We start from the raw sequence: 24,986 nt of genomic DNA, 5'->3' as shown, positions 1-24,986 counted from the left end.
ACAGTAGGAAGTCAGTGCTTTTGCAGAAATTCAAGCGGCCCGTGTAGACAGCTGGCAAGTTTTTCCGGAAAAGCGGCTGATTTTCCAGAAAAACTGGCCAGTCTAGACACAACCCTTGAGAAAATACCAGACATAGAAACGTCCGGCATTTTCTAGTTAAGTAACGTTTATTGTTATCAGGAGTATCCGTGCGTAGCTGCTACCGGGAGCCTGTCCCCCAGCCGGGCGGAACACAGCTGCAGTAGAAAGGAGGAGGGTGGGGGCGGGGTGGAATCCCCAGGGCCGGACTCGCTCGTGCACCCCGGGACCGTGCACAGGCCAGGCAGCACCCCGGGATCTGCGTGAACCCGGGACAGCCCCGCTCCCCACTGCCTCTGAGGACGGGCGCTACTCTGGGCCCCTCCCACGGCAAAAGGGCGGGTGATTTTCCCTGGGGGCGGGGCAGCGCTACCGTACAACCGCCCCTCCCCCTCCCCCTCCCTCCGGGGGGAGACGCGCGCCTCCGCCTCCCTCCCTGCGTTTCCAGGGCAACAGGCAAGCGCCTGAGAACTCGCGCGGCGTGCAAAGGTTCTCGCGAGAAGATGAGTTCTCGCTCCCTATGTCTCCGACGTCCCGGGTTGCCATGGAGACCAGGTACTCCAGGCTTATCCGGGAAGCGGCGCGGAGAGCTGAGGGACTGTTCAGGTCGTGGGAGTGCGCGAGAGATTGAACCCGCCCTGGTGTGGAGGGGTGCAGGGGAGAGAGACCCCCCTTGTGTTGCTGTGGGAGGGGGGTGCAGGGGAGAGAGACCCCCCTTGTGTTGCTGTGGGAGGGGGGTGCTGGGGAGAGAGACCCCCCCTTGTGTTGCTGTGGGAGGGGTGCAGGGGAGAGGGACCCCCCTTGTGTTGCTGTGGGAGGGGGTGCAGGGGAGAGGGACCCCCCCTTGTGTTGCTGTGGGAGGGGGTGCAGGGGAGAGGGACCCCCCCTTGTGTTGCTGTGGGAGGGGGTGCAGGGGAGAGAGACCCCCCCTTGTGTTGCTGTGGGAGGGGTGCTGGGGAGAGTGACCCCCCCCTTGTGTTGCTGTGGGAGGGGTGCTGGGGAGAGTGACCCCCCCCTTGTGTTGCTGTGGGAGGGGGTGCAGGGGAGAGAGACTCCCCCTTGTGTTGCTGTGGGAGGGGGTGCAGGGGAGAGAGACTCCCCCCTTGTGTTGCTGTGGGAGGGGGTGCAGGGGAGAGAGACTCCCCCTTGTGTTGCTGTGGGAGGGGGTGCAGGGGAGAGGGACCCCCCTTGTGTTGCTGTGGGAGGGGGGTGCTGGGGAGAGAGACCCCCCCTTGTGTTGCTGTGGGAGGGGTGCTGGGGAGAGTGACCCCCCCCTTGTGTTGCTGTGGGAGGGGGTGCAGGGGAGAGGGACCCCCCCTTGTGTTGCTGTGGGAGGGGGTGCAGGGGAGAGGGACCCCCCCTTGTGTTGCTGTGGGAGGGGGTGCAGGGGAGAGAGACCCCCCCTTGTGTTGCTGTGGGAGGGGTGCTGGGGAGAGTGACCCCCCCCTTGTGTTGCTGTGGGAGGGGTGCTGGGGAGAGTGACCCCCCCTTGTGTTGCTGTGGGAGGGGGTGCAGGGGAGAGGGACCCCCCCTTGTGTTGCTGTGGGAGGGGGTGCAGGGGAGAGAGACCCCCCCCTTGTGTTGCTGTGGGAGGGGTGCTGGGGAGAGTGACCCCCCCCTTGTGTTGCTGTGGGAGGGGTGCTGGGGAGAGTGACCCCCCCCTTGTGTTGCTGTGGGAGGGGGTGCAGGGGAGAGGGACCCCCCCTTGTGTTGCTGTGGGAGAGGTGCTGGGGAGAGTGACCCCCCCTTGTGTTGCAGTGGGAAAGGTGCTGGGGAGAGGATTTCAACTGGAGGGAACTGGTAGACTAGAGTGTGATCCACTCTCATCCTGCCAGAGGCTGGTAGAATTCCCTCCTCGCCCACTTCTCATAATATTGGAATGTTGCTGCTTCAGTGCTTCTCATTTCCCTAATTGACAAGCCTGATGAATTTTGCAAAAGTGCTAGTGGCCTCCTCCCATTTTTCAGGAAAGGTGTAAGAGCAGAAGGGGACAGTGTCCTGTTAGGATCTCTGAGGAGAAATTGCATCAAGGGAAGAGCATTCTCATGTGGGTTTGTGCCACTCTGGGTCTCCATGATGTTCACATTAGGGATGTTAAATATTGCTTAATTTAATAGCTGAGTAACCTCACTAATTCTTTTTGGTTAGTCAACTATTCTGTAGTCCCTAGGGGTGGAGCGGGCGGGCAGGCAGTGTGCTCCGGCCCAACTCTGGAGGAGCCCCCTGCTACACCGTGTTGCTGCCTCAGTATCAGAGGCAGCAACGCAGGGTGCCAGGCGGGAGCTGGTCCATGAGGGGAGCCGGTTTAAAATCTAACTCCCCTCACAGGACCCAGCATGTGCTGCCTACCCGCCCAGCTTTTAATTCACTTTAAATGCAGAACTGCAGCGGGCGTAGGTCCCTGACCTGGCATGAGCCAGGATTGAGCCAGGCTGCAGCCTGCTAAAAAATTTACTAGCAGGAGTTGGGGGGGGGAAATGCTTGTTGTCTATAACATTAACCTATAAGCTTTTGCTTATTGGTTAATTGACTACACTATTACATCCCTAGTTCACAGTCTACCCTGTATGACACATGTAGTCCTCTGAAATATCTTAAAATAATTAAAAAGATGTCACAGCTGATGCAATGAACTCACAAATTGCTTTGTACTTTTTGATTACTTATTTAGGAAATGTGAAAATGTTGTAACCCTAAATAGATGCTGGGCCTTCAGTGAAAATCAGTAAGGCTCCACTATTTGCAATCTAGACTATGGAAGAAATACTGCAAAATCACACCTGTGTTCTTCATTAATAGCTCTCAGGATGGCCATCATCATTAGTTTTTAGTTTCTGTCGGTAGAGTGTTTTCAAAACATTTCTCTTAAGGCCCTGATCTTGCAGATGACCATGCCTGACAGATCCTTGTGCCTTTGTGGATCCCACTGATGTCAGTGAGATTACATTGGCACAGGAATTCACTCACATGAAGTCACTTTAGGATTGGAGGCTATGTAATTTGTTTAAAAAAGCCTTGAGTAAGGAGTAATTTCTCTTCAATAGGAGAATGGCAACTTGGATTTTTTTTAATTGGCTAATTTCAAAATATGTTTTGGTGTGCTTTTAACAGTTTGTCTTGAGATTTTAAAAAATTAATAAAGACATATAAGCTTTTCTGTTCTCCTGTTTATTAAGAGTCTTTCCAGCACAAAACTGCTTACACACAGAAACTGCAATCCATCCCTCTGCCAATATTCGTCTTAAGTTTAGGAGCTCAGAGAGGCACTGAGGACAAGGTACTTTTCCTCTCCTGTGGGTGGCCTGGGATTGACCTGATATCTGGCACAGATTAGAAAACCATGGAAGAAGTCCCTGTTTTCTTGCCTACTGGAATAGCTAGATAGTAGGCAGTCCTGTCAAATGCACAAACTAGAGAAATCACCAATATTTTTGCATCTTTAAGCTATAGTATTTGTATACACTTATAATGATATAAAGGTCCAAAATTTTCAGCCAAGTGTCTAATTTTAAAGTTGATGGAGTCCTAAGGATTTAATTCTCTTGCCTCTCTTTCTCTGTCTCTCTTCCCCTCCCTCCAAGTTGGTACAATTGTTCTGCAAACAAGCAAAGACCTGAGCACTCTGCAAGATGGTGCTGGTGGGAGCAGTACGTGTTGTCCCCAGTGGAAAAGTCTACAGGCAGATTTTTGATGATGAGGTACAGAAACATCAGAGGCTAAACCAAATTTACTCTTCATTTGTGCTGTTGTGAATTCAATACAGTTAGATAAGACATGAATTTGGGCCTTTTGTATTTTTTATTCATTTTAGAAGAGAATAATGTTAATATCTTCAGGGTGCCCTCCTCAACAAACCTTTTGAGGTTGTGCTATTTGTCTTTTGAACTTCAGAATGTGTTTACCAAAGCTAAAATTTGCTATATTAATGACATGGCAATGATGGATATGTTCAGAGGTTTAGTGTGCCAGACTCATATATTTGGGTATTGTACATAGCTGGTTTAATTTTTAAAAGGAACATCCAGATATCTTAGTGGGTGGAACGTGGGATTTGAAGCCAGGATTACTTAATGTGTTCCCAAGTCTGCCACTGATTTGCTGTGTCACCTTAAGCAAGTCATATAACCTTTTTGTTTCTGTTTCCCAATCTGTAAAAAAAGATGTTCTTATTCATATTATAAAGAACCTTGGATGAAAGATGTTATGTAAGGGTAAATAACTGTTTATTACTTTAACTTTTCAGCTACTTTTTCCCCACTTTTTTCAGTGTGGCTTCTTTGAATTTTCTCTGCTTTCTGTGGATTAGTGAAAATTCTAACATCTTGATTATACTTCTATGAAGGTTCACTTAGTACGCTCTCTGGAGGAAGCAAGAAACAAGGCAGTGCAACCTAAGTTTCCTGTGAAGAGTGGAAGGATTCCTGTGGTGAGGGACATGGAAATGTGTGCTGGTAAAGGACTGCTATCTCATCGCCAACAGAAATGGGTTGAGGGAATGCCCAATGATGGTTCCATTGAAAACCCAGTGTTGTACAGGTATAGATTGGAAGTATAAATTTGTAATTATAGTTTGGTAGCGGTTGAGTTAAACCTCTTTGAAATTAGTGGGTAGAATAGCTAAGCTTCATTATTGATACATGTAAGAAACAGCTAAGCTCCTTTATAGAACCAGCTGAAATACTAGCAGCTTCCACCCAAAACAAAGAAACTTGCAAGGCACATGTGGGTGGCAGGCTGTCACTAGATTTGGTGGAAGTGTCTGTGTGTATGGTCTGTGTCTTTCTTTTTTGAAAGGAGAAGAAAGAAACAGCAGAGAAGCTGGGAGAGAAACAGCAGAAAGTCAAAGCTGCAGCCAGAGCAAGTACTGAGAATGTTGCATTGAGAAAGGCCTAGAGAGAGAATTTTTGGTCTATGTGCTACCTGAACAGATGCTTGGAACTAAGAGCAAATAAACTTACATACTGTGTTGAGAGGACTTTTTTCTCTCCTAACCAAAACAGCCCATTAGACTGCAAATTTTGGCCCAGCTACTTGGGTCAAAAAGGGGTAACCACATGTATTATGACTATGGACAGTGAGATGTGAACATGGAACTGAAAGCTAACAACTCCTTGAATTTTAATTGTGGCTCGAGTAACAATTCTCCTACTGGGCAAATTATTCAACATCCATGTGGCTCTGTTCTCGTAGCTGTAAAGAAAGGCAATTCTGGCCTGGCCATCTACTGCACGTTCACAAGGCATAAGAGATCAGTTGGCAAAGGCTTCCCCAGCCGACAGATCCATGTATAGACTGCTGCACTGTGCCAGATCAGCTGATCGTCAGCACAGCGCGGCGGCCATGTTTATTCTAATGAAGCGGGGATTATTTAAATCCCTGCTTCTTTGCCTATGCCGGGTAAACTAGTTTATATGGCTCCGTTGACGGAGCCATGTAGTCTAGACATAACCGAAGTATTTGCTAAGTTCTCTCTTAACAGTCAAAGTGTAAGAGCAGGGGTCTCAAACTCATGGCCCACAGGCCATCTAGGGTCCGAGCAATTTCACATTCCATCCCGGGTGTGTCCCCCTCCCCCATTTCACCCCTTTTCCCCAAACCTCTTCCCCTTAATGACATGGCCTGGGGGATTAGCGGGGGGGGGGGGGGCATGGCATAGGGGAGAGCAGGAGCACTCTCTGCATATTGTGATGATTGTGATGATTCTTAATGTCATTTAGATTTTTTTACAAAATATGAAGCAATGCCTTTTTGAAATCCCTACTTTTTCTTCTGTGGCATAGTTCAAGGCTTTCATCACTGTTTCTATTACAGAGAAATTACAGCATTTCGAAAAGTTCAAGAAAGTGAAGATGTGATTGCAGCCCGTGAAGTTAGAGGCCTCAGTGATTTCATTAGTAAAGTTTACTACTTAATCTTAAATTATTTTTTATGATTCTTTGGGTATTTTCCACATGGAAGGGAGGGAATAATCGCAGACATGTTTATTGTATTATTGTACTTGTTTAATTACTCAGACTTTAGAGACATGGAGTCAAATTCAGCCCTGGTAAAAACAGGCACAAGTCCTATGTAGGGATGTTAGCATGTAGTCGTTTACACAATTAACCAATAAGCCTATTATGTGATCATGCGTTAATTCATATTGGTTCAAGGTTTCCTTTGGGTTTTTCACTCATTAACTTGTTCCTGTGTGAAAATTAAAGACAAAGTTTTCTTGGGGCTGGACCAGGGCAATGGCAATCAATATTTCTTGATTTCTATTCTGTGTCCTTCACAATTTGGCAAGTCACTTAACATGTTTTTGCCTTAATTATCCCTACCAGTTCAACTGGAGATAATATTTGCCTTACAGAGGGAATGTGAAACTTAATAAATGTCTGATAAGTGTTTTGGCATCATAAGATAAAAAGTGCTGCTATTATCTGTGCCCTTTTGTGTTGTGTAGTGGATCGTTCGTGCTGCACAAAACCCAGAGATCTTAGCGTTGATTTTGTAAAGGGTTGGTGGCTGCACATTCTGCAGCATCACATCCGGTCTGCACCATCTTTATTTTCTTCTTTGGCAGTTCCAGAAAGGACAAACAGCAATATCATTGAACGTATCTCAGAGCGCAGACGAGGCCGTCATAATGAAGCCACAGCTAGGCTACAGCAGGAGTTAGCCTGCATTGGGAGGGTGAGTCGCTAAGAAGTCTGGAGTGTTATGTAAGCATCAAGGCCGAATATCCAATATCTAACTGGCATACCTCCCTGTTTTAGGAAATGGAACCATTCATTTTGGAGCCTGGAAAGTTGCTTTTGACAAAACTGTCAGAATCTGATAGAACAATTGAACTTCTATTCAAAAAGATTGAAAATGACACTGATCTGGAAGCCTTTTCAATTGAAGTAAGGGAGTGTATTTGATTTGATCTAGTTCTCTAGCTCAAGCCCTTGTCTCTCCTTTTTTCTTTGCCTGCCATCTGTATGTGTAATGTCCATTTATTTTTAATTTTTTCAATGGGTCTGATATTTACATTTTTCTTACAGAGTTTTGGAGAGTTATGGGATGTCATCTCTCAGGAATCCTTGTATAGAAGGCAGTGGATTAAAGAGATGGATGAATCCTTAATCAAGTGTGAAGTGGCTCGAGCTGAGAAAGTGAGCTAAAGTTTGAATGGTTATTAATTAACTAGCCAATTAGCCCGTCATAAGACGGGATTTTCAGGTCTCTCCTCCACGTCAGTCTTCTCTCCTGAGCTTCCAGTCTCTCATTCCGTCTCTCTCCTCCTCCTCCTCCTTCCTCCCCCTCTCTCTCAGCTCTCCTCCACCTCCTGCCTCTCTCTCCGTCTCTTTCACTTCTCCTCCCCCTCCTGCCTCTCACTCGGGGGACCACGGAGCCCAAATGGCCTTTTGGGCTCCGCACTCCCCGTGCTGCCAGGGGGGCACGGAGCCCAAACGGTCACTTGCTCCCACGCTGCGGCCTGGCTGAGTGGCGCAGAAGTCAGTCGAGCGCCTCGGCGGGAGGCAAAGGGGGGGTGGGGCGATGATGTTCACGGCCAGGGGGTGGGGCCTGGAGTCACTGTCATGCCGCACGTCACCGCCCCGCTTCCCTTCACCTCCCACCGTGGCACTCGGCTGACTTCTGCGCCACTCAGCCAGGCCGCCGTGGGGGAGCCTGTTTCCTCTCTCCCCCGACACCTGCAGGGGAAATGTGAAAAGGCCATGCAGGTGTATGCGAGGTGTCTGATTCTCCTTTATGCCTCTGGTTGATTGGTTAGGGTAAAACCACAATCAGACCCTAAAGTATTTGTTAGTATGCAGATCAGACACCACCACTAATAAATTCTATGTGCTATATGATTAGCTATTGTGATGATGAGTGTAACATTTGCAGTCTTTTAAGCACTAGAAACCAGTGTTCACAAAATAATCTTCTCAACTCATCAGTACTCTAGAGTTCTTACACCCATACTATATGTTTCTCAACTAACTTATTCCTGAGGAACTGGGAGGGGAGGGGGAGAAAAGCCTGGCTATAATGAATCATTCACTAAACAACTGTATACATGATGGAAACACATAAACAAACACAATCATCCTTGGTACTTAAGTATCCACCTTCTGAAGTTTGTTACATCTCTTGTAGTATTGCTAGGGAACTATTTTACTTCAAGCTTCAGCATATGATTATACTTAATCTATTATTTGTTATAATATGATAGTATCGGTTGAATCTTTCTAGTCTGGCATTCTCTGGTCTGGCAACATCAATGGTTCAGCATGATTTTTAGCTAGCTGTCTGTCCTCTTGGGTGTGGCCAAGTTTCCCTTCGTTCCATATATTTTCTTTACCGCCGCCAGTCCTGTGGTGTGTCTAAACTACATGGCTCCATCGATGGAGCCATGTAGATTAGGCTGATCGGCAAAGGGAAATGAAGCCGCGATTTAAATAATCGCGGCTTCATTTAAATTTAAATGGCTGCCACGCTGAGCTGACAAACAGCTAATCAGCTGTTTGTTGGCTCAGCGCACTAGTCTGGACGCTCCCACGCCGACCTGAAAGCCGTTTATTGACCATCCCGTTATGCCTCGTAGGATGAGGTTTACCGGGAAGGTCAATAAAGGGCTTTCATGTCGGCGCGGGAGCATCCAGACTAGAGCACTGAGCCGACAAACAGCTGATCAGCTGTTTGTCGGCTCAGCGCGGCAGCCATTTAAATTTAAATGAAGCCGCGATTATTTAAATCGCGGCTTCATTTCCCTTTGCCGAACAAGCAAATCTACATGGCTTTGTCGACAGAGCCATGTAGTTTAGACATACGCTCAGTGTTCTGTGCTGTTATTACCCCTAATTTACCTCTAAATGTTCTAAAAGCTCTAATTTACCCGTAAATGTCTTCTAAGAGCCCAGCAAGCGTGGAAGTGTTGGTAATGTCGCTAAGCATAAGCATGGTTTTTATGTTTTATGCACTTTATCTACTTCTTGTGCCCATACAATAAAATTGTATAACAACACTAATACTTTGTTATGAAGCGGGCTGATAAGCCTTGGCTAGTTATAGGCTTATATAGGGTATATCTGTACATTCATATGTTATTGAGCAGCATTGTGACCATTTTTCCATTTATTCGTCTCAGTGAAATAAAAATAAAAAGAGACTCACTTGCTGCAATATTGATTTCCTGTGGATTGGCAAATACTCTGATTTGGCTCTGTCAGGTCAGAAGCATGAGAGACTAGAGAGGTTCAACCTGAATACAGCTTTGTTTTGCCATCTTTCATAATAATTAACTATTTGTTTAAAAAAAAAGTCATTATGCGTATCAGGAATAGGCTTATAGCTTCTTACATATGAAACTGCTCTGTGCCTCAGTTTTCCCATCTGTAAAATGAGAAAATGATAGTGCCTCTATTTTCAAAGCTCTTTTAAAAGATACAATAGTAGCCTTTACAGATAAAAAGCATGATATGATGGTTCCATACTTTAAGAGCTAACCAGGGATTTGAGACACAGTTTCTTGCTTTGCAAAAGACCTTCAGTCTGCAAAATTTGGTATGCCACTTCCTTTTATCATAACTTACAGCAAGGGCAGGGTTTGGTTGTGCCAAGAAAATGGGAAGTGCTGTGAATGGGACTGTTTTCCATTAAATGGAAAGGGAGGTGCTCAGAGAGGAGGGACGTGATACTAAGAGTGGCTAATGGGGGCAGAGCCTGCAGGAGAGAACTATATTGCAGAGTGACTCTGGGAGCAGCTGTACCATCAACAGATTGGCCAGTAAGGCTGGGACTCCACTATCTTGCCTGCCACCAGACCAGATAAATAGTCCCCCTGCCCCAAATCCTTCCCCCCTCGAACCTTGGCCACAGTGCCAAAGAGAGGAGGGAGAGAAAAGGCCCTTGGTGGCTGGGAGGAGACCGAAGACTCCTGAAGGCCGGGAGGAGGGCTGAGGGGAGACAGAAGGTCCCTGGTGGTGAGGGAGGGCTAGGAGAGAAACAGCCCCTGTCAGCTCGGGAAGGGGGCAAAGTAGAGGAGAAAGCCCCCCCGGCTGAGGGGGAAGGGGAAAGAAAGCCTTGCTGGTTGGATTCCCCCACCCTGAGCCCCTCTTCACCTCCAAACCCTCACTCTTGCACCTTCTCTCACATCCCCAGTCTCCAGCCCTCCCCACACACACATCCCCAAGTCTTCCCCTGACTTCTGCACCCCTCACACCAGCATCCCCTCTCCTGAAGGCCCTGAGCAATGTTGGGTAAGTCTTCTAGTGTGATTATAAAATGAACTGGAATATAAATATTGTAATTAACACTTCAGTGTATAGTATATAGCAGGAGTCAGCAACCCCCAGCACGCGTGCCGCCGATATTTACTGGCATGTGGGGCAGGAACTCAGTCCCCCCATTCCTCCACCCACCCAGTGGGGAGCCAGTGCTGCGGGAGCCCCTTTTCCAGCACCCCACTGTGCCTGGTCGGGCTGGAGCCAGCCCTGGGCAGCCCTGGTCTCTGCCTGCCCCAGCCTCAGAGCTGCAGGTAAAGGGCTGGGCTGGGCTGGACAGGGAAGAGACTTCCCTCCCCCTCCTCGCTACCTCTCCTTGCCCCAGCACTGCTGCCCTGCTGGTGAGTACACTGGGGGCACAGGGATGTAGGGGCAGGATGGGAGGGGGTGGGGGTTGCACTGAGGAGGGATCAAGCAGGGGTGGGGATCATGGGACTGAGGGGAGGGAGGATGGAGCAGAGGGAAGATGTGAGGGGGATACAATTTTACTTTGCAGAAGCTGCCCTTTCCTTCCCCAACTAGATATTTGGCTGCATTCTCACTCTCTCACCGTTTTTGTGTTACCCCTGCCCCCAGCCTACTCCGGCTCCCAAACTCCCTCTCATACCCACATCCTCTCCTGCTACCAAACTCCCTTCATGAATCTGCCCTCCTCACCCCCTCCTGTACCCCACCTCCCACCCCATCCCATTCACTGGCAGCCCTGTCCCATGCATTGAACCCCTCTTTTTTTTCCCCACCCCAGAGCCTAAGCGGATCCACAAAATTCGCTAACTCTGGAACCCCACACAAGTAAATCTGCCTATGGGAAGTCTTGAACCTCAGTTCTTCCTGTCCCTTCCCTTTTACCCTGTGAGGCTAGAGAGCAGAGGAGTGAGGTGTCTCAGATGGATGCCACATCAGAGAGGGTTTGGGATTTTGGGAGAAGCTTTTTGCTTCTCACTTGTGTGGTCCCCAACTGATTTTTCTGTGGGTCACTGACCCCCAACCCAAAAAAGGTTCCCCACTCCTGCCATAATGAAGAAAACATTGACAGCTTTTCTGTTGGACATATTATTTTAATATATTATTTAAAATGAAGTTTGATAAACTAACATGAGAAAGTTAGAATGCTTAATCTGTATAATAACTTAGACTAAACCGTTTTCCCCAGTTGCAGAGGGAGCAAAATGATGTGGGCGTAATTATGTAATGAATGGTGAGTTTTCATTAGCAACTGATGGTCCACAGAAAGGTTTGCATTGACTCATGTGGGCCATGGGGTGTGCAATGGAGAGAGCTCCTCCCTTCCCTCCCTCCCACCCCTCGGAAAGTGATACAGCTCAGAACAGGAGGGTTAAATTGGTACACCACTTGGTACACCACTTCGGAAAGGTTGCTGACTCCTGGTATATAGAATAGCATAAACAAATCATTGTATGACATTTTAATTTGTATTTTACTTTGCTAATGCTTTTTATGTAGCTTGTAAAATTAGGCAAAAATGTAGATGAGTTGATGTACCCCCTGGTAGACCTCTGTGTACCCACAGGGCTACACGTACCCCTGGTTGAGACCCACTGATCTAAAGGGTGAAATATATTGAGAAGCAGTTGATTTTAGTAATGCTTGTATCAAATATTTTAGTTAGTATGTTTTTATTAAAGGTATCAAATTTTAGAAGAAAAATACAGTAGTTTTTAAAGTCATACATCCAGTTTTGAATGTATAATATGAGAGAGTATTTTAGAGAACTGATTTTTTTTAAAGAAACAAAACATCTTATTTCAGATCACTTATCTTAAGAAATATTGACTTTTGGGGCTTTTCCTTGTTTCTCTTTTCTTTGGTTTTCCAGATAAAAGATTTACTGAAGAAATATACCAAGATCCTGGAGGATATTTCTTATCTCTCACCCTCTGATGTTCACAGGTGCATACATACTGAAGCCATGGTAAATCTTTCATTTTGATATTCTGTCATTCATTGGTCTGAGAGGCTATAGAGAAAGTAGCAGGATAGAATATCCCCTGTGCACTGTAAGGCATGATTAATTCCTCTTTCAGTCAGGAAGTGTTCATTTTTTACCTCTTTCAAACTTAACACACCTCAATAACAATAAAAAGATTCAAGAGCTAGATCATCATTTCTCATAACTTTCTTCACCTGCAGTTTCCTCCATTCAGGTGCTATTTTCTATCTCTGGCATGCATCAGTATTTTCCAGTATTCAACATATCATTCCATTCTGAAACATATAGGTCCCTTTTCCAAACCTCATAACTATTCATTAGGGAAAGAAAACATCCTCCACTTTTAATATGTACAGTTCCCTCAAGGTAAGTGCTGATAATGATATGATCAATATCAGAGCTGTTGGCTCACTCGTGTAATTCACTGGACATATTGTGCGAAGGTTTTTCTTTCAACATATTTTTATAGCATTTACCTTACTGAATCATACAGCTGGGCCATTATGTCTAGTATCCTGCCTCTAATGCTGAGCCTAAACTGGCAGTTTCCAATAAATCTCCTTCTGTTGCATCTCCACAGTTAGAGGAGACTTCTTGACTGTAGACAAGGTCATCACTGTCTAATACCTTGAGCTTCAGAGGAAGTGACTTCTTGATTTGTTCAGTGTTGTTTTTCAAACCTATCAGTCATCCCAGTTTAGGAGGATTGTTCTATATTGCACAAAATACTCTCCATTTTCCCACTGTCTCTTTAAAAATCTCTTCTAGTTCATTGCATTGGATTAAAAACCTATAGCTGGAAAATTTGTGTATGCTTTGTGCTGCCTTTTATTCCTATTTGGCTCTTCCAATACACAGATGATAAACCAAGCACTTCTAGCCAATCAGAGGGCAATAGCCAAATTGTTTGTTAATCTGATGGAGGCAGATCTGAAGAGGGAGCTGTCTGAAAGGCTCAAGTGGCAAGAGAGAGTGAAGGCCTGGAAAATCATACAAAAGGACTATGCGGTTCGCAGTTTCAGGTCCATAATTTTGCAACGGATTATATTTTTAATGGGAAAACAACTAAATGACTAGACCCCATTTGTGTTTCTGTTAGAAAATGATCTTTGATTCTGTTCCCTTTGTAAAGCTGACAGTGTTCTGGCAATTATTCTGGCATTTATGCTCCCTTTTAGTGATTGGGGTTAAATCTACATGGTCTTATTATGTAATTTAGAAATGTTTGTCTGTCTGTCCAACTGTGAGTCCATTTGTTAAAAAACTCCTAAACGCCACCAAATTTGGTATGCAGCTTCCTCTTATCATACACTAAAGCAAGGTCAGGGTTTGGTTGTGCCAGGACAATGGGATGTGCCTGGAATTTGATTGTTTCTCATAAAATGGAAAAGAAGGGGTCTGGTAGGAAGGATATTTATGCTTATGAATGACCACAGGGGGGCAGCAAGGAGCCAGAGACTGGGACAGCTATAACTGCATTGGGCCAGCAGGAGGCAGGGGTGGAGAAAGGGACAACTATCTGCTATATGTTTCAGAGTTTGTGTGTCTGTTTATCTGCATGTCTGTTTGGGCCCCAGAGGGGGGGACATGCACCCCTCCCCCAGCTGTACCTGCTGCAGCTGCAGCAGCTATAGGCAAGCACTTTTCACCTTGCCCCAAGCTGCTGTGATGAGAGGGCTTGAGTTGTTCTCTCTCCCCAGGGAACCTGCATACTGAGACCCTCATCCCCAGCCCCACCTAAGAACAATGATTTAAATGAAGAAAAACAAAGTTTGTGTTTTAATAACTCAAGCAACCTCGGATAAATCTTCCAGTTCGAAATAACGTTTAGATGTCAAGATACAGATTGTTCCAAATATGTCTGTATTTAAATAGTTTCTTGTGTCCTGCAGAGAATTTATGTCCTGCAAGGAGATACAGGAACCCCCAAGAGTAAAAAGAGACTTGGAGAACATGAGGCAGGAGCAGATTTCACTCAGTAGAAAAAGAATGGAGCTTCTGCAAGTACTTTGGTATGAAGGAAGAGACAGAAAAAATAGTGATTCTTGTTATAGTGAATAATGGATCTTGTTTTCTGCTTGACTACTTGTTCATTTTACCTGTGACACCTTGCAGACTAACAAAAATAATATGTAGTATCATGAGCTTTCATGGACAAAACCCACTTCTTCACATGACATCACTTTACTTCTCTACAGAGAGAAAAGGACAATAAACTCCTATCGGCCTCAGGGTACTATAATTCCAGTACCCTCAACGGACCTAACAGCACTGTCATTCTATCCAACAACACTCGTAGCCCAATAGAAGAGTCTGTCCTGTCTCGGGGACTCTCTGCCCCACCACTTCCACACACATAATTCGGTTCTGCAGTGACCTGGAAGCCTTTTTCTCCACCTCTGTCTGAAAGAATATTTCCAGTACACCACTGAACATCATACCTTTGGGAGCCCACTGACTTTCTGAGGAAACTACAGAGCATCAGTAATCTTCCTGAAAACATCATCTTGGCCACCATGGATATAGAAACTCTTTACACCAACATTCCACACAATGGTGAACTACTGGCTGTCAGGAGCACTACCCCCAGTGATGCCATAGCACACCTGGTGGCTGAGCTATGTGACTTTGTCCTCATCCACAACTATTTCCAATGGGGGACAATTTATACCTTGAAGTCAGTGGCACTGCTATGGGCACCTGCATGGCCCCATAATATACCAACATTTTTATGACTTACTTTGAACAACAAACAGCGCCTCCTCAGTTCTTGTCCTCTACCATCCTCCCTCTGCTTATGCTACATTGATTACATCTTCATCATATGGACCCACAGAGATTTCAACAATTTCCATCCAGCAAACTTAGCCTGGTACAGCCACACAGCAGATCCACTTCCTTGACACTGCAGTACAATTAGCAGGTTTTTTGTTCCCCTACTGTGGGGTCTTGTATGTATATTGTAGTGTATGTGTATATATGTGTGTGTGTGTGTGTGTGTGTGTGTGTATATAAAGCCATATAGCCGCCTTGAATATTGCCATATAGCTGCCTCAAATATTTTAAACAGAGAGGTGGAATAAAAAAAACTTTTAAATAAATAAATGAAATGATGGCTACATTAACGCCACCTTATAATGGAAACCTACTGACTGCTATTCTTACCTACATTCCTCTAGCTTCTATCCAAGACACATCACATGATCGATTGTTTACATCCAGGCCCTAAGATACAATTGGATTTGCTCCAGTCCCACAGAAAAGATAAACACCTACAAGATCTTTATCAGGCATTCTTAAAACTTAAATACCCACTTAAAGAAGAGAAGAAACAGATTGACAAAGCCAGATGAGTACCAGGAATGAGTACCAAGACCGGCTCAACAATGAAAATAGCAGAACACCACTAGTCATGACACGTAGCCCCCCAATTTAAACCCTTGCAGTGCATCATTGATAATCTACAACTTATCCTGGAAAACGATCCTTAACTCTCACAGTACTTGGAAGACAGGCTTCTTGCAAGCAGCCACACATCACACCTCAAATACACTCACCCACGAACCTATCCCTGCAATAAACTCTGTTGCTAACTTTGTCCGCACATCTATACAAATGACACCATCACAGGACCTAATCACATAAGCCACACCATTAGAGGCTCATAAAACTGCACATCCTCTAATGCGATATATGCCATCAAGGGCAAGCAATGACTCCTGCCATGTACATTGGCCAAACTGGACAGTCTCTAGGACAAAGGATAAATGGATACAAATCAGATATCAGAAATGGTACATACATAAATCTGTAAGGGATCATTTTAACCTGCCTAGGCACTCAGACATGGATTTAAAAGTAGCCATTGTTCTACAAAGGAATTTCACAAGCCAACTACAGAGAGAGTGTGGAATTGACCTTCATATGCAAATTTGACACTGTTTTCCTGGGCCTGAAGAAAGATATTAACTGGATGGCCCATTATAAAACCAGCCTTCCTTACATTTAACACCTAATTCACATCAAAAGTTACATACGGGGCACTGCCAGCCCACTCAACTAACCTCATTAGCACCGGCACTACAATTGACAGGTACTTTTTTTTCTATCACTTTTTTTTCTGTTATAAATTATGAGAGTCCCCCTTTTTTTTGCCAGTCAAGTTCATCTGAAGAAGTGGGATTTGCCCACAAAAGCTCATGATACTATAAATATTTTTGTTATTCTTTAAGGTGCCAAATGACTACTCATTTTTAAAGTTACAGACTAACAAGACTACCTGTCTGACATTTGTAAAATGAACCAAGATAGTACTCAGTGAGCCCCTAAACTTATTTTTAATCTTTTCTGCGTGAGGAGATGCTCATGATTTTCAGTGGGCAGACTGTATTGAATGAAGGGGCTACTAAATGTTTCATTATTAGCAATATAAAGTAGCTTCTAGTAGTAATGTAATGTACAGGGATGTCAAGGAGGAGGGAAATGTGGGACAATTGTACTAAGGACTGGAGCTCAAGTCTCCCCTCTCCCCCGCCCTCCCAAGTCTGTAACATCCTTGTAGATAAAGTGAAATGGAAGGAGTCAGGAACTCAATGAATATGATATACCAGGCCCCAAATTTCTCAGAATGGACCTGATGTAAAAACTCTAAAAACTAGAAGTCAGTGGCTCTAAAAATGTAATATAGTTGCAAGTCAGGATGAATGGGTAGGTGAAAATTCCATAACCCTAATTTGGCTAGACTGAAAAATGTGAATGCCTCTCATGGGAATGGTGTGAAACTTTAGAATATAGTAAATAATCAGCAGACGAGACAAAGGAAATCTCATATTGTGTATCTGGGACTCTCTCCATTCTAAAAAAGAAAAGTTGCTACGTGTAGAGCATATTAAAGTATTCTGGCAGCACTTTAAAGAGTAACAAATTTAATACCCTAATACATTCATTCGTCTTTAAAGTGCCAAAAGCTCCGTATTGTTTTTTGCTGAAACAAACTACCTTGGCTACCTCGGTAAAACTTATTAAAATACTGTAATTTTAAAATAATGATTCCTTTTCACTTTAATATTACTGGTAATATAGCAACTAAACAGATAACAATTCACCCATTTTCTAGAAAGCAGCTTCTTTGCTGATATTGCAGCCAACCCTGTGGCTGCGCCTTGCTGATTTAGCTGAAAATATGTCTTCTGAGAAACAAAATGTGGAAAATGTGTTGTCATATTACTTCACAACTTTAACCCATTGAGAACTGGAATGGATTATGTATGAAATTGTGTCACTTCTTTTCTATTTTAATAGTGATCTTTTGCCTCCAACACATTCAAAAGCCGAGATAAATGAATGGTACGAATCGCTTGTGGCTTTAAACAAATATATCGGTAAGCAAGGAATTCACCATGATGACTTGAGATTGAAGCAATAATTTTATTTCTAAGGTCATGATTGAATTGTACCCTGCATCTATACATAAATATGCTGCCCCGCTCTTGGTCTTTCAGGATTTTTTTTCTGTTTAGAATGAGAAAAAAGTGATTCCTTCCTCTAAGTTTTGCATTATGCCTTGTCTTTCTATATATGTGTCTTCTAACCTGTAAACTTTCCAGGCAAGAACTATCTTGATATCGGTAACTGGTATAGCTTCACAAACAGTGTTGGGCTGTAATAAAAAATAGTAAACCACCATTAATAAGCATAATGTCAAAAAGATTTGGGTAGAGGCAGCCTACGAGTTGTTGGCCATACATGAGTGTCAAGCATTCCATCAGGGTAGAGTGAAGCTAGACATGACTGTACATTGATTTTTCCATGTGCTACTATGTGAAAAGGTGAAGTCTTCACACTTGACTCTTATTTCCTTTCTTTCTTTTCTAAAGACACCCAAAATGTACAGCATATGATGGTAATTCGCATCCAGTATGAGAGAGTTTGCCAGGAATGTTTGGCCAATATACAGCTATGCAAGGTTGGTGTCATGAGATTGAAAGTTGCTGAATTTGGAGATCCAATGAAGGATTTTGGTAGCAGCAGATCATCCAATATAATATCTAGTTTGAGACCCACTATTTTGGCATGACAATCCAAATTGGTCTCTCCTATCCTATATGTTGTGCATTTTTCTACATAATAACATGTGGTATTTGTATTTGGAATATGTAGAATGTAACTACTAATACTAATTTAGTGGAGGGAAGAGAGTCAACTGCATAAGCTTGGAGACTGAGGGTCATGACCCCAGCATGGCTGTTGGTTCATTCTATAGCCTTGTTTGGGGAAAACATTTAAGCTCTGTGTCTCAATTTCTCCATATCGAGAATGGGGCTAATGCCACTTATCTACTGCATGGGTGAGGAAGGTTGAGGCTTAAATCAATGTTTGTAAAGAGATTTGAGAGCTTTGGATGACAGAGACAATATGTCAATACAAAGAATTAATTATTTACAGTTTTCTTGTCATTCTAGTTTAATCATGGGACTCAAATAACATAGGCGTTCATTTTCTGAAACTGTCACTGATTCTTATAAACAGTATGTCATCAAAGACTTAGTGCTCTTACTAATGGAGGAGTACACAACTTCTCACCTTGCACATCCACTGCTTATACCTAGCTTCATTTGTCCTCAACTGATGGTTTCTTCAGGAAAAGATGCTGAGATTGGATGTTTATTTCTAAATCTACCAGTTCAAAAGAAATTAATACCTGGGATGCCAGGGATTATGTCACCCATCTTGTCTCTCTAACAAATATTTTATTAGAGTATGGTGCATTGTTAAAAAAAACACAGCTATGTATGCACTTACATAGAGTTACTGGTCCAGACCTGAAGAAGAGCTCTTTATAGTTCAAAAGCTTGTCTCTTTCACCAGCAGAAGATGGTCCAATACAAGATATTACTTCATCTACTTTATCTTTCTAATATCTTGACACAACATGGTTGTTTGCACACGTCAATAACTTAATATTCCTTTTCTTTAGAATAAATTGTTGAGTTTAAAAGTTTGCACAGAGAAAGAGGCTGAAAAGGTTGTGAATCCTGACTTCTTCAGAATGGTTGGGAAGCTGCAGTGTCGGTTTGAACGAGAGCTGGAACAGATGGATGTATGTTTACAAAGGCCATTCTTTTTCTTACATCCTGGAAATAATCAAATCTAACATCTATCCTACAGCCTACACTGGTTTAAAATATTACATTTCATTTCATCATTCTATTGATGCCCCATTAGTGTGCCATATTATCATTGACTGCTTATAGTGTAAACAGGGAACTTGAGGAGATTGAATGGTAGTTCATAACTTTTGTTTTGACTTTTATAGTGACTATATATGAAAAGAACTGGCCTGTTTGTGCTCAAGGTTTTAGATCAGGGCTACTCAACTTTGGAATTCTTGGAAGCCACAACGATACGATACAGTACATGCCGAGGGCCACAAATTAAGTGTGGTGGCATATACATGCACATATATATGCAAATAGCTTCTTTCACACTGACAGACAAAGATTAAGCCTTAAGCTGCAGTACCAGACCCAGACATGGCCATTGTAAGTCAGTCAGCACCTCTCAGGCTCTGCCCACATGGCTAAGCAGCCAGCACTTCCCACAATGCCTTGGCACTCCTGGCACCTCCTCCCTGGCTGCTAGAAATGCCAACACCCTGCACCCGTCTGTTCCAGCCAGCCCGTCCACTTGCGTCTTTCAATGCTCACCCTACCTGGGAGACGCCTCATCGTTGTGGAGAGTGTTCCATGTGTTGAGCCCCGTGTAACCCAAACTGCACCGCAGGCCGCAAACAAAGGGGCCAAGTGTTGAGTAGCCCTGTTCTAGATGGCTAAATAAGGCTAATGCTTTGTAGTTGCTACTCTTGTGAAGGATAGATGGTCTTTTAGCTGAAGTATTGGCTGGGAATTAGGCAATCTGGTTTTATTTCTGACTGTCACTAATTTGTTGTGTGACCTTAGAGATCATAAAATGGAACATGATATATAAATACAAGATATTATTTTGTTGATCTCTTCTATTTGTGTACACTAGCTGTTGTTTTTAACCCGTAGTAATTCTCTGCTATTTTATAATGGAAAAGAGGTGAATTTTCTGTATTATCTTCCAGCATTAGCCATTATTTTGTTTGGTAAATGGCCTGAGCTTTAGCCATATGAATGTTTTATTTTGATGTGTATATACACGTGACTTTTAGATGTTAGCTATTTTTCCATCCATTGCCTTGAACTAACAAAACATCATAGTGTGTATATATCAGTTATAAATATTATAATCTGCAAAGTGATGTACAATGCTCATTCACTTTGACACTTTGTTTTAGATTTTGTTGGTGGTAAGAAAAATTTTCACTGAATTTGCAGGAAAGGAAAAAAGAGTAGCCCAAATTCATAGGCTATGCAATTGTTCTTTCACATTCTCAGGTCTGTATCTCTCTCTAGGTTCTCATACCTTGCTCTTTGTCATGGTATGAGGCTTCCATGTAAAGGCTTCCAATTTCCAAACAGCATTGTGGTCCTATTTTCTAATTGTATGATATGTCATTGAAAGTGGTACTACTAGACATTATATTCCTACGTTGGGCAATGTTGATGTTAATGTAATTCCCATTAGCACAGTTGCAATAACAGAATGGATGGTAGTGACCTAAAAAAAGATGGTGTTCTCTGATTCTTGATGCACCTTCCGCTTTATTGGGTAACTGTAGGATTTCTTTAGACAGTCCTGGCAAGTCAGCATTCCCCTGCAACTCTCTATTTCCAATAACAGTCTAATAATAATTTAATATAGTTTGTTCTATCCATTTGGCTGTTTTAGCGAGACTTTGAAGATCTGGCTAAATGTGTTGAACAGAATTGCAAAGACTTGTACAAATATTTCCAGCAAGTTATTGTCCTCTGGGATGAACATCAACTCAATCTGTCCCAGCAAGAAAATGAACTTCAGGTGAAACTGAATGAGTGCCGGCAGAAACATGAAAACCTAAATCAGGTACAATCAAAAGTCCAAAACACTGGTGTGGTATAAAGGAAGCACTTATTAGCAAAAAAGATGCTTTTGGCATTTAAACAATCTCTTTTTATAAAAAGCACAAGATAAATTGGGAGTGTTTCTAATGGTTTCTGTGTTTGGAAGTGGTTGCATCTGCTATATGCATTAGTCAAATATCAGAGGATGTGTACAATATTTTATTCTTGGCAGGGCAGTGACCACATGTATCTAAATTGGTATTTTCCAGCTCTAACAACTATAAACTTGTTATTACTCATATACAATTGCATGCACATTCACAAGGAAAATCTTATACAGCTACACAACCATGCATGTATATCGAGTTATCACATCATATTTGTGTTCTGTGGCTTGATGAAAGAATATTTTCAAGCCATTATTAAAAACCTTTTAGTGATTTTCATACTTGCCAATTTTCTGTAGAGAAAGCAGCATAGCGTCCCCTCTATGTGTAAAATCATTCTGGGATATCTTGTGCATTCTCCCAGATCTCCCTGTGCCTTCAGCAGGGCATGCATTTAGTTTTGATGATGACTGAATTATTGGATATAGAAGCCTAGTCTGAATGTCTGTTGTTGATCAGTCAATCTCACTTCTACCATGCTTGAGAGAACCCCAAAGTAGATGAGTAGATGAGTTAGTGCTACTTAATGAAAGGTAGATGAGTTAGTGCTGAATTTACCAGGCCAAACATTCTGGAAGGGAAATGAGACAAAAGTGTTCTCACATGTTATCTGACTGGGCAGATTCTACCCATTAGAATCTTGAATATTTTGATCCTGATGGTCTTATTTACCTCAGACCATTTCTCCAACTTGTACAGATCATTTCTTCCAAAGCAGTTGCAACCCCTCCCAGCTTTGTATCATCTGCAAACTTAATAAGCATACTCTCTATGCCAATATCTATTCTCAGATCTGTCATTTCAATGGTCTGTGTTATAACAATTTCACTTATATTTTAAAACAGAAAAATTATTCTTAAAAATCATCCAACTCTGGATTACATTTTAGAAATGAGTTCCTTTTAATGATTAATTATTACTTTAAATTTTCAAATACTAGTGGAGTAGATAGATGATCTGAGGGAAATAAGAACAACCCAGGAAACTACAGACCAGTCAGTTTAACTTCTGTGCCAGAAAAAATAATAGAGCAAGTAATTAAGGAATTCCTCTGCAAATACTTGGAAGATAATAAGGTGATAGGTAACAACCAGCATGGATTTGTAAAGAACAAATCATATCAAACCAATCTAACAGCTTTCTTTGATAGGATAATCAGTCTTGTGGGTAAGGGAGAAGCGGTGGATGTGATATACCTAGACTTTAGTAAGGCATTTGATACAGCCTCGCATGATATTCTTATCAATAAACTAGGCAAATACAACTTAGATGGGGCTACTATAAGGTGTGTGCATAACTGTCTGGATAACCATACTCAGACAGTAGTTATTAATGTTTCACAATCCTGCTGGAAAGTTATAACAAGTGGGGTTCCGCAGGAGTCTGTTTTGGGACCAGTTCTGTTCAGTATCTTCATCAACGATTTAGATATTGGCATAGAGAGTATGCTTATTAGAGTGTGTATTGATGATACAAAGCAGGGAGGGGTTGCAACTGCTTTGGAGGATAGGGTCATAATTCAAAATGATCTGGACAAACTGGGGAAATGTTCTGAGGTAAATAGGATGAAGTTTAATAAGTACAAATGCAACGTATTCCACTTAGGAAGGAGCAATCAGTCTCACATATACAAAATGGGAAGTGACTGCCTAGGAAGGAGTACTGCAGAAAGAGATGTAGGGGTCATAGTGGACTACAAGCTAAATATGAATCAAGAGTGTGATGCTGTTGCAAAAAAAGCAAACGTGATTCTGGGATGCATTAACAGATGTGTTGTGAGGAAGACACGAGAAGTCATTCTTCCGCTCTACTCTGTGCTGATTAGGCCTCAGTTGGAGTATTGTGTCCAGTTCTGGACACTACATTGCAAGAAAGATGTGGAGAAATTGGAGAAGGTCCAGAGAAGGACAACAAGAATGATTAAAGGTCTAGAGAACATGACCTGTGAAGGAAGACTGAAAGAATTGGGCTGTTTAGTTTGGAAAGGGGAAGACTGAGAGGAGACATGATAGCGGTTTTCAGGGTGTCACAAGGAGGAGGGGGTCTCTGAGGATAGGACAAGAGGCAATGAGCTTAAACTGCAGAAAGGGAGGTTTAGTTTGGACATTAGGAAAAACTTCTTAACTGTCAGGGTGGTTAAACACTGGAATAAATTGCCTAGGGAGATTGTGGAATCTCCATCTCTGGAGATATTTAAGAGCAGGTTGGTTAGACATCTGTCAAGGATGGTCTAGCCAGTGTTTCCCAAATGGTGAAAGTAAGGGTTCTGCGAGAACCTGATCACCACCTGCTGCCCCTCTTAAAGAGACAGAGCCGGTGTGCTCTCAACAACTTTCGGAGGTTTCGGTTTTTTTTTTTTTTTTGGCTCGACAAATCCCCCCTCCCGGCTATAGGGGTTCCTTGAAATTCTTCTGAGGTTAAAAGGGTTCCGTGGCCAAATAAAATTGGGAAACACTGGTCTAGACAGTACTGGGTGCTGACATGAGCGTAGGGGACTGGACTCAATGATCTCTCTAGGTCCCTTCCAGTTCTAGTGTTCTATGCTTCTGAGCCACTTGCCCAGGCATCAGTCAGACTCGAGGTAGCAGAGGTATCTATTTCCTCTAGCAGCAGAGATGAGTCTTTGGCTCTTCCTGTTGTTCACTGGAGTGCCTGTCCGCAGTGAATAGTTTTGTTCAGTTGGGATTCACATCACTTGCTTTGGCCAGTTACAAATGTGATTACAAATGAGCAATAGCCATAGAGTAAATGCATGTAACACCCACAAGGCATGTGCTAGCTATTTATAATAGGTGCTTGAATGCAAAACTCTGTTTCCATAAATATATTATTTTCCTTCCATTATTCCCTTTCTTGCATGCTTGGGCAAACACACACAGTGCTGTTATCACTGATTCTTTTTAAAGGGCATTAATGCCTCTGATTTGGGAGAATACCTATTGTCTTAAATAGACAGAAGGAATTGGAGACAAGATAGATCAAATTTTGAGCCTTTTAACGTAGTAATGCCCTTTTAAAGTGCCATCTAATATGCAATTATGTACATATATGTAAAAAAATGTATATTAAACTAATTACTTGAATCCTAAATCTGAAACATTTGTACTTCTTACAGCTCTATGCTTATTTTTTTCTTTTCATATGGGCCTAGATAAGGGAAGCTAATCTGGATATAACTTTGGACAAAATGAGAACACAAAGCTCTGAAAATAAGCTGACAAATCTTTTGGGAAAGGCCTTTGCTTTTCTGGATGTCATTAAAGCTGGGTATGTATTCAGAATTGTTGAAAATGCAATAAACTTTCTGAGGGCTTGTCTATAGTGTTTACTGCACTGTAACTTTCTCACTCGGGGGTGTGAAAAAACCACATCCCTGAGCACAGCAAGTTACAGTACTATAAATTGCCAGTGTAACAGGTTCCCAACACTGTTATCTACTCCCCTTGTGCAAGCGGTTTACCTAGAGCACTGGTGACATGATCACACTGCCACATTAAAGGGCTGCCGCAGGAGTGCTTTAAACTCGGCAGTGTAGACAAAGCCTGAGTGGAGGATGTCCAAAGCTTGATAA

The 24,986-nt window shown here is 43.1% G+C and overlaps 1 protein-coding gene across 12 annotated transcripts in view; it reads left to right on the top strand.

The window, feature by feature from the left end:
* CCDC180 (coiled-coil domain containing 180) overlaps positions 1–24,986 on the top strand; it is a 295,490-nt gene that overhangs the window by 237,957 nt on the left and 32,547 nt on the right. For 4 of the 12 annotated variants that reach the window (XR_012897158.2, XM_075905184.2, XM_075905194.2 and 1 more), the window contains exons 1-15: positions 633–719; positions 3,660–3,776; positions 4,421–4,614; positions 5,890–5,972; positions 6,644–6,753; positions 6,837–6,965; positions 7,107–7,217; positions 12,169–12,264; positions 13,141–13,304; positions 14,175–14,294; positions 17,584–17,663; positions 18,159–18,247; positions 19,259–19,381; positions 21,097–21,270; positions 24,567–24,682. Coding sequence is in view for 11 of the 12 variants with exons in the window: in XM_075905184.2 (XP_075761299.2) it covers positions 3,708–3,776; positions 4,421–4,614; positions 5,890–5,972; positions 6,644–6,753; positions 6,837–6,965; positions 7,107–7,217; positions 12,169–12,264; positions 13,141–13,304; positions 14,175–14,294; positions 17,584–17,663; positions 18,159–18,247; positions 19,259–19,381; positions 21,097–21,270; positions 24,567–24,682 (1,658 nt within the window). In the remaining variant the exon portion in view is untranslated. Of the gene's footprint in view, positions 1–490; positions 720–1,760; positions 2,126–2,150; positions 3,356–3,659; positions 3,777–4,420; positions 4,615–5,889; positions 5,973–6,643; positions 6,754–6,836; positions 6,966–7,106; positions 7,218–12,168; positions 12,265–13,140; positions 13,305–14,174; positions 14,295–17,583; positions 17,664–18,158; positions 18,248–19,258; positions 19,382–21,096; positions 21,271–24,566; positions 24,683–24,986 lie in introns of those variants that run through there. The other 8 variants (XM_089772936.1, XM_075905190.2, XM_075905185.2 and 5 more) reach the window with 7 other exon arrangements.

This window comes from Pelodiscus sinensis, chromosome 23 (assembly GCF_052426305.1).
Source record: "Pelodiscus sinensis isolate ZL-2025 chromosome 23, ASM5242630v1, whole genome shotgun sequence".
Classification (NCBI taxonomy): Eukaryota; Metazoa; Chordata; order Testudines; family Trionychidae; genus Pelodiscus; species Pelodiscus sinensis.
The sequence above is the reverse complement of the archived record's forward strand: the minus strand, read 5'-3'. Positions and strand labels throughout refer to the sequence as shown.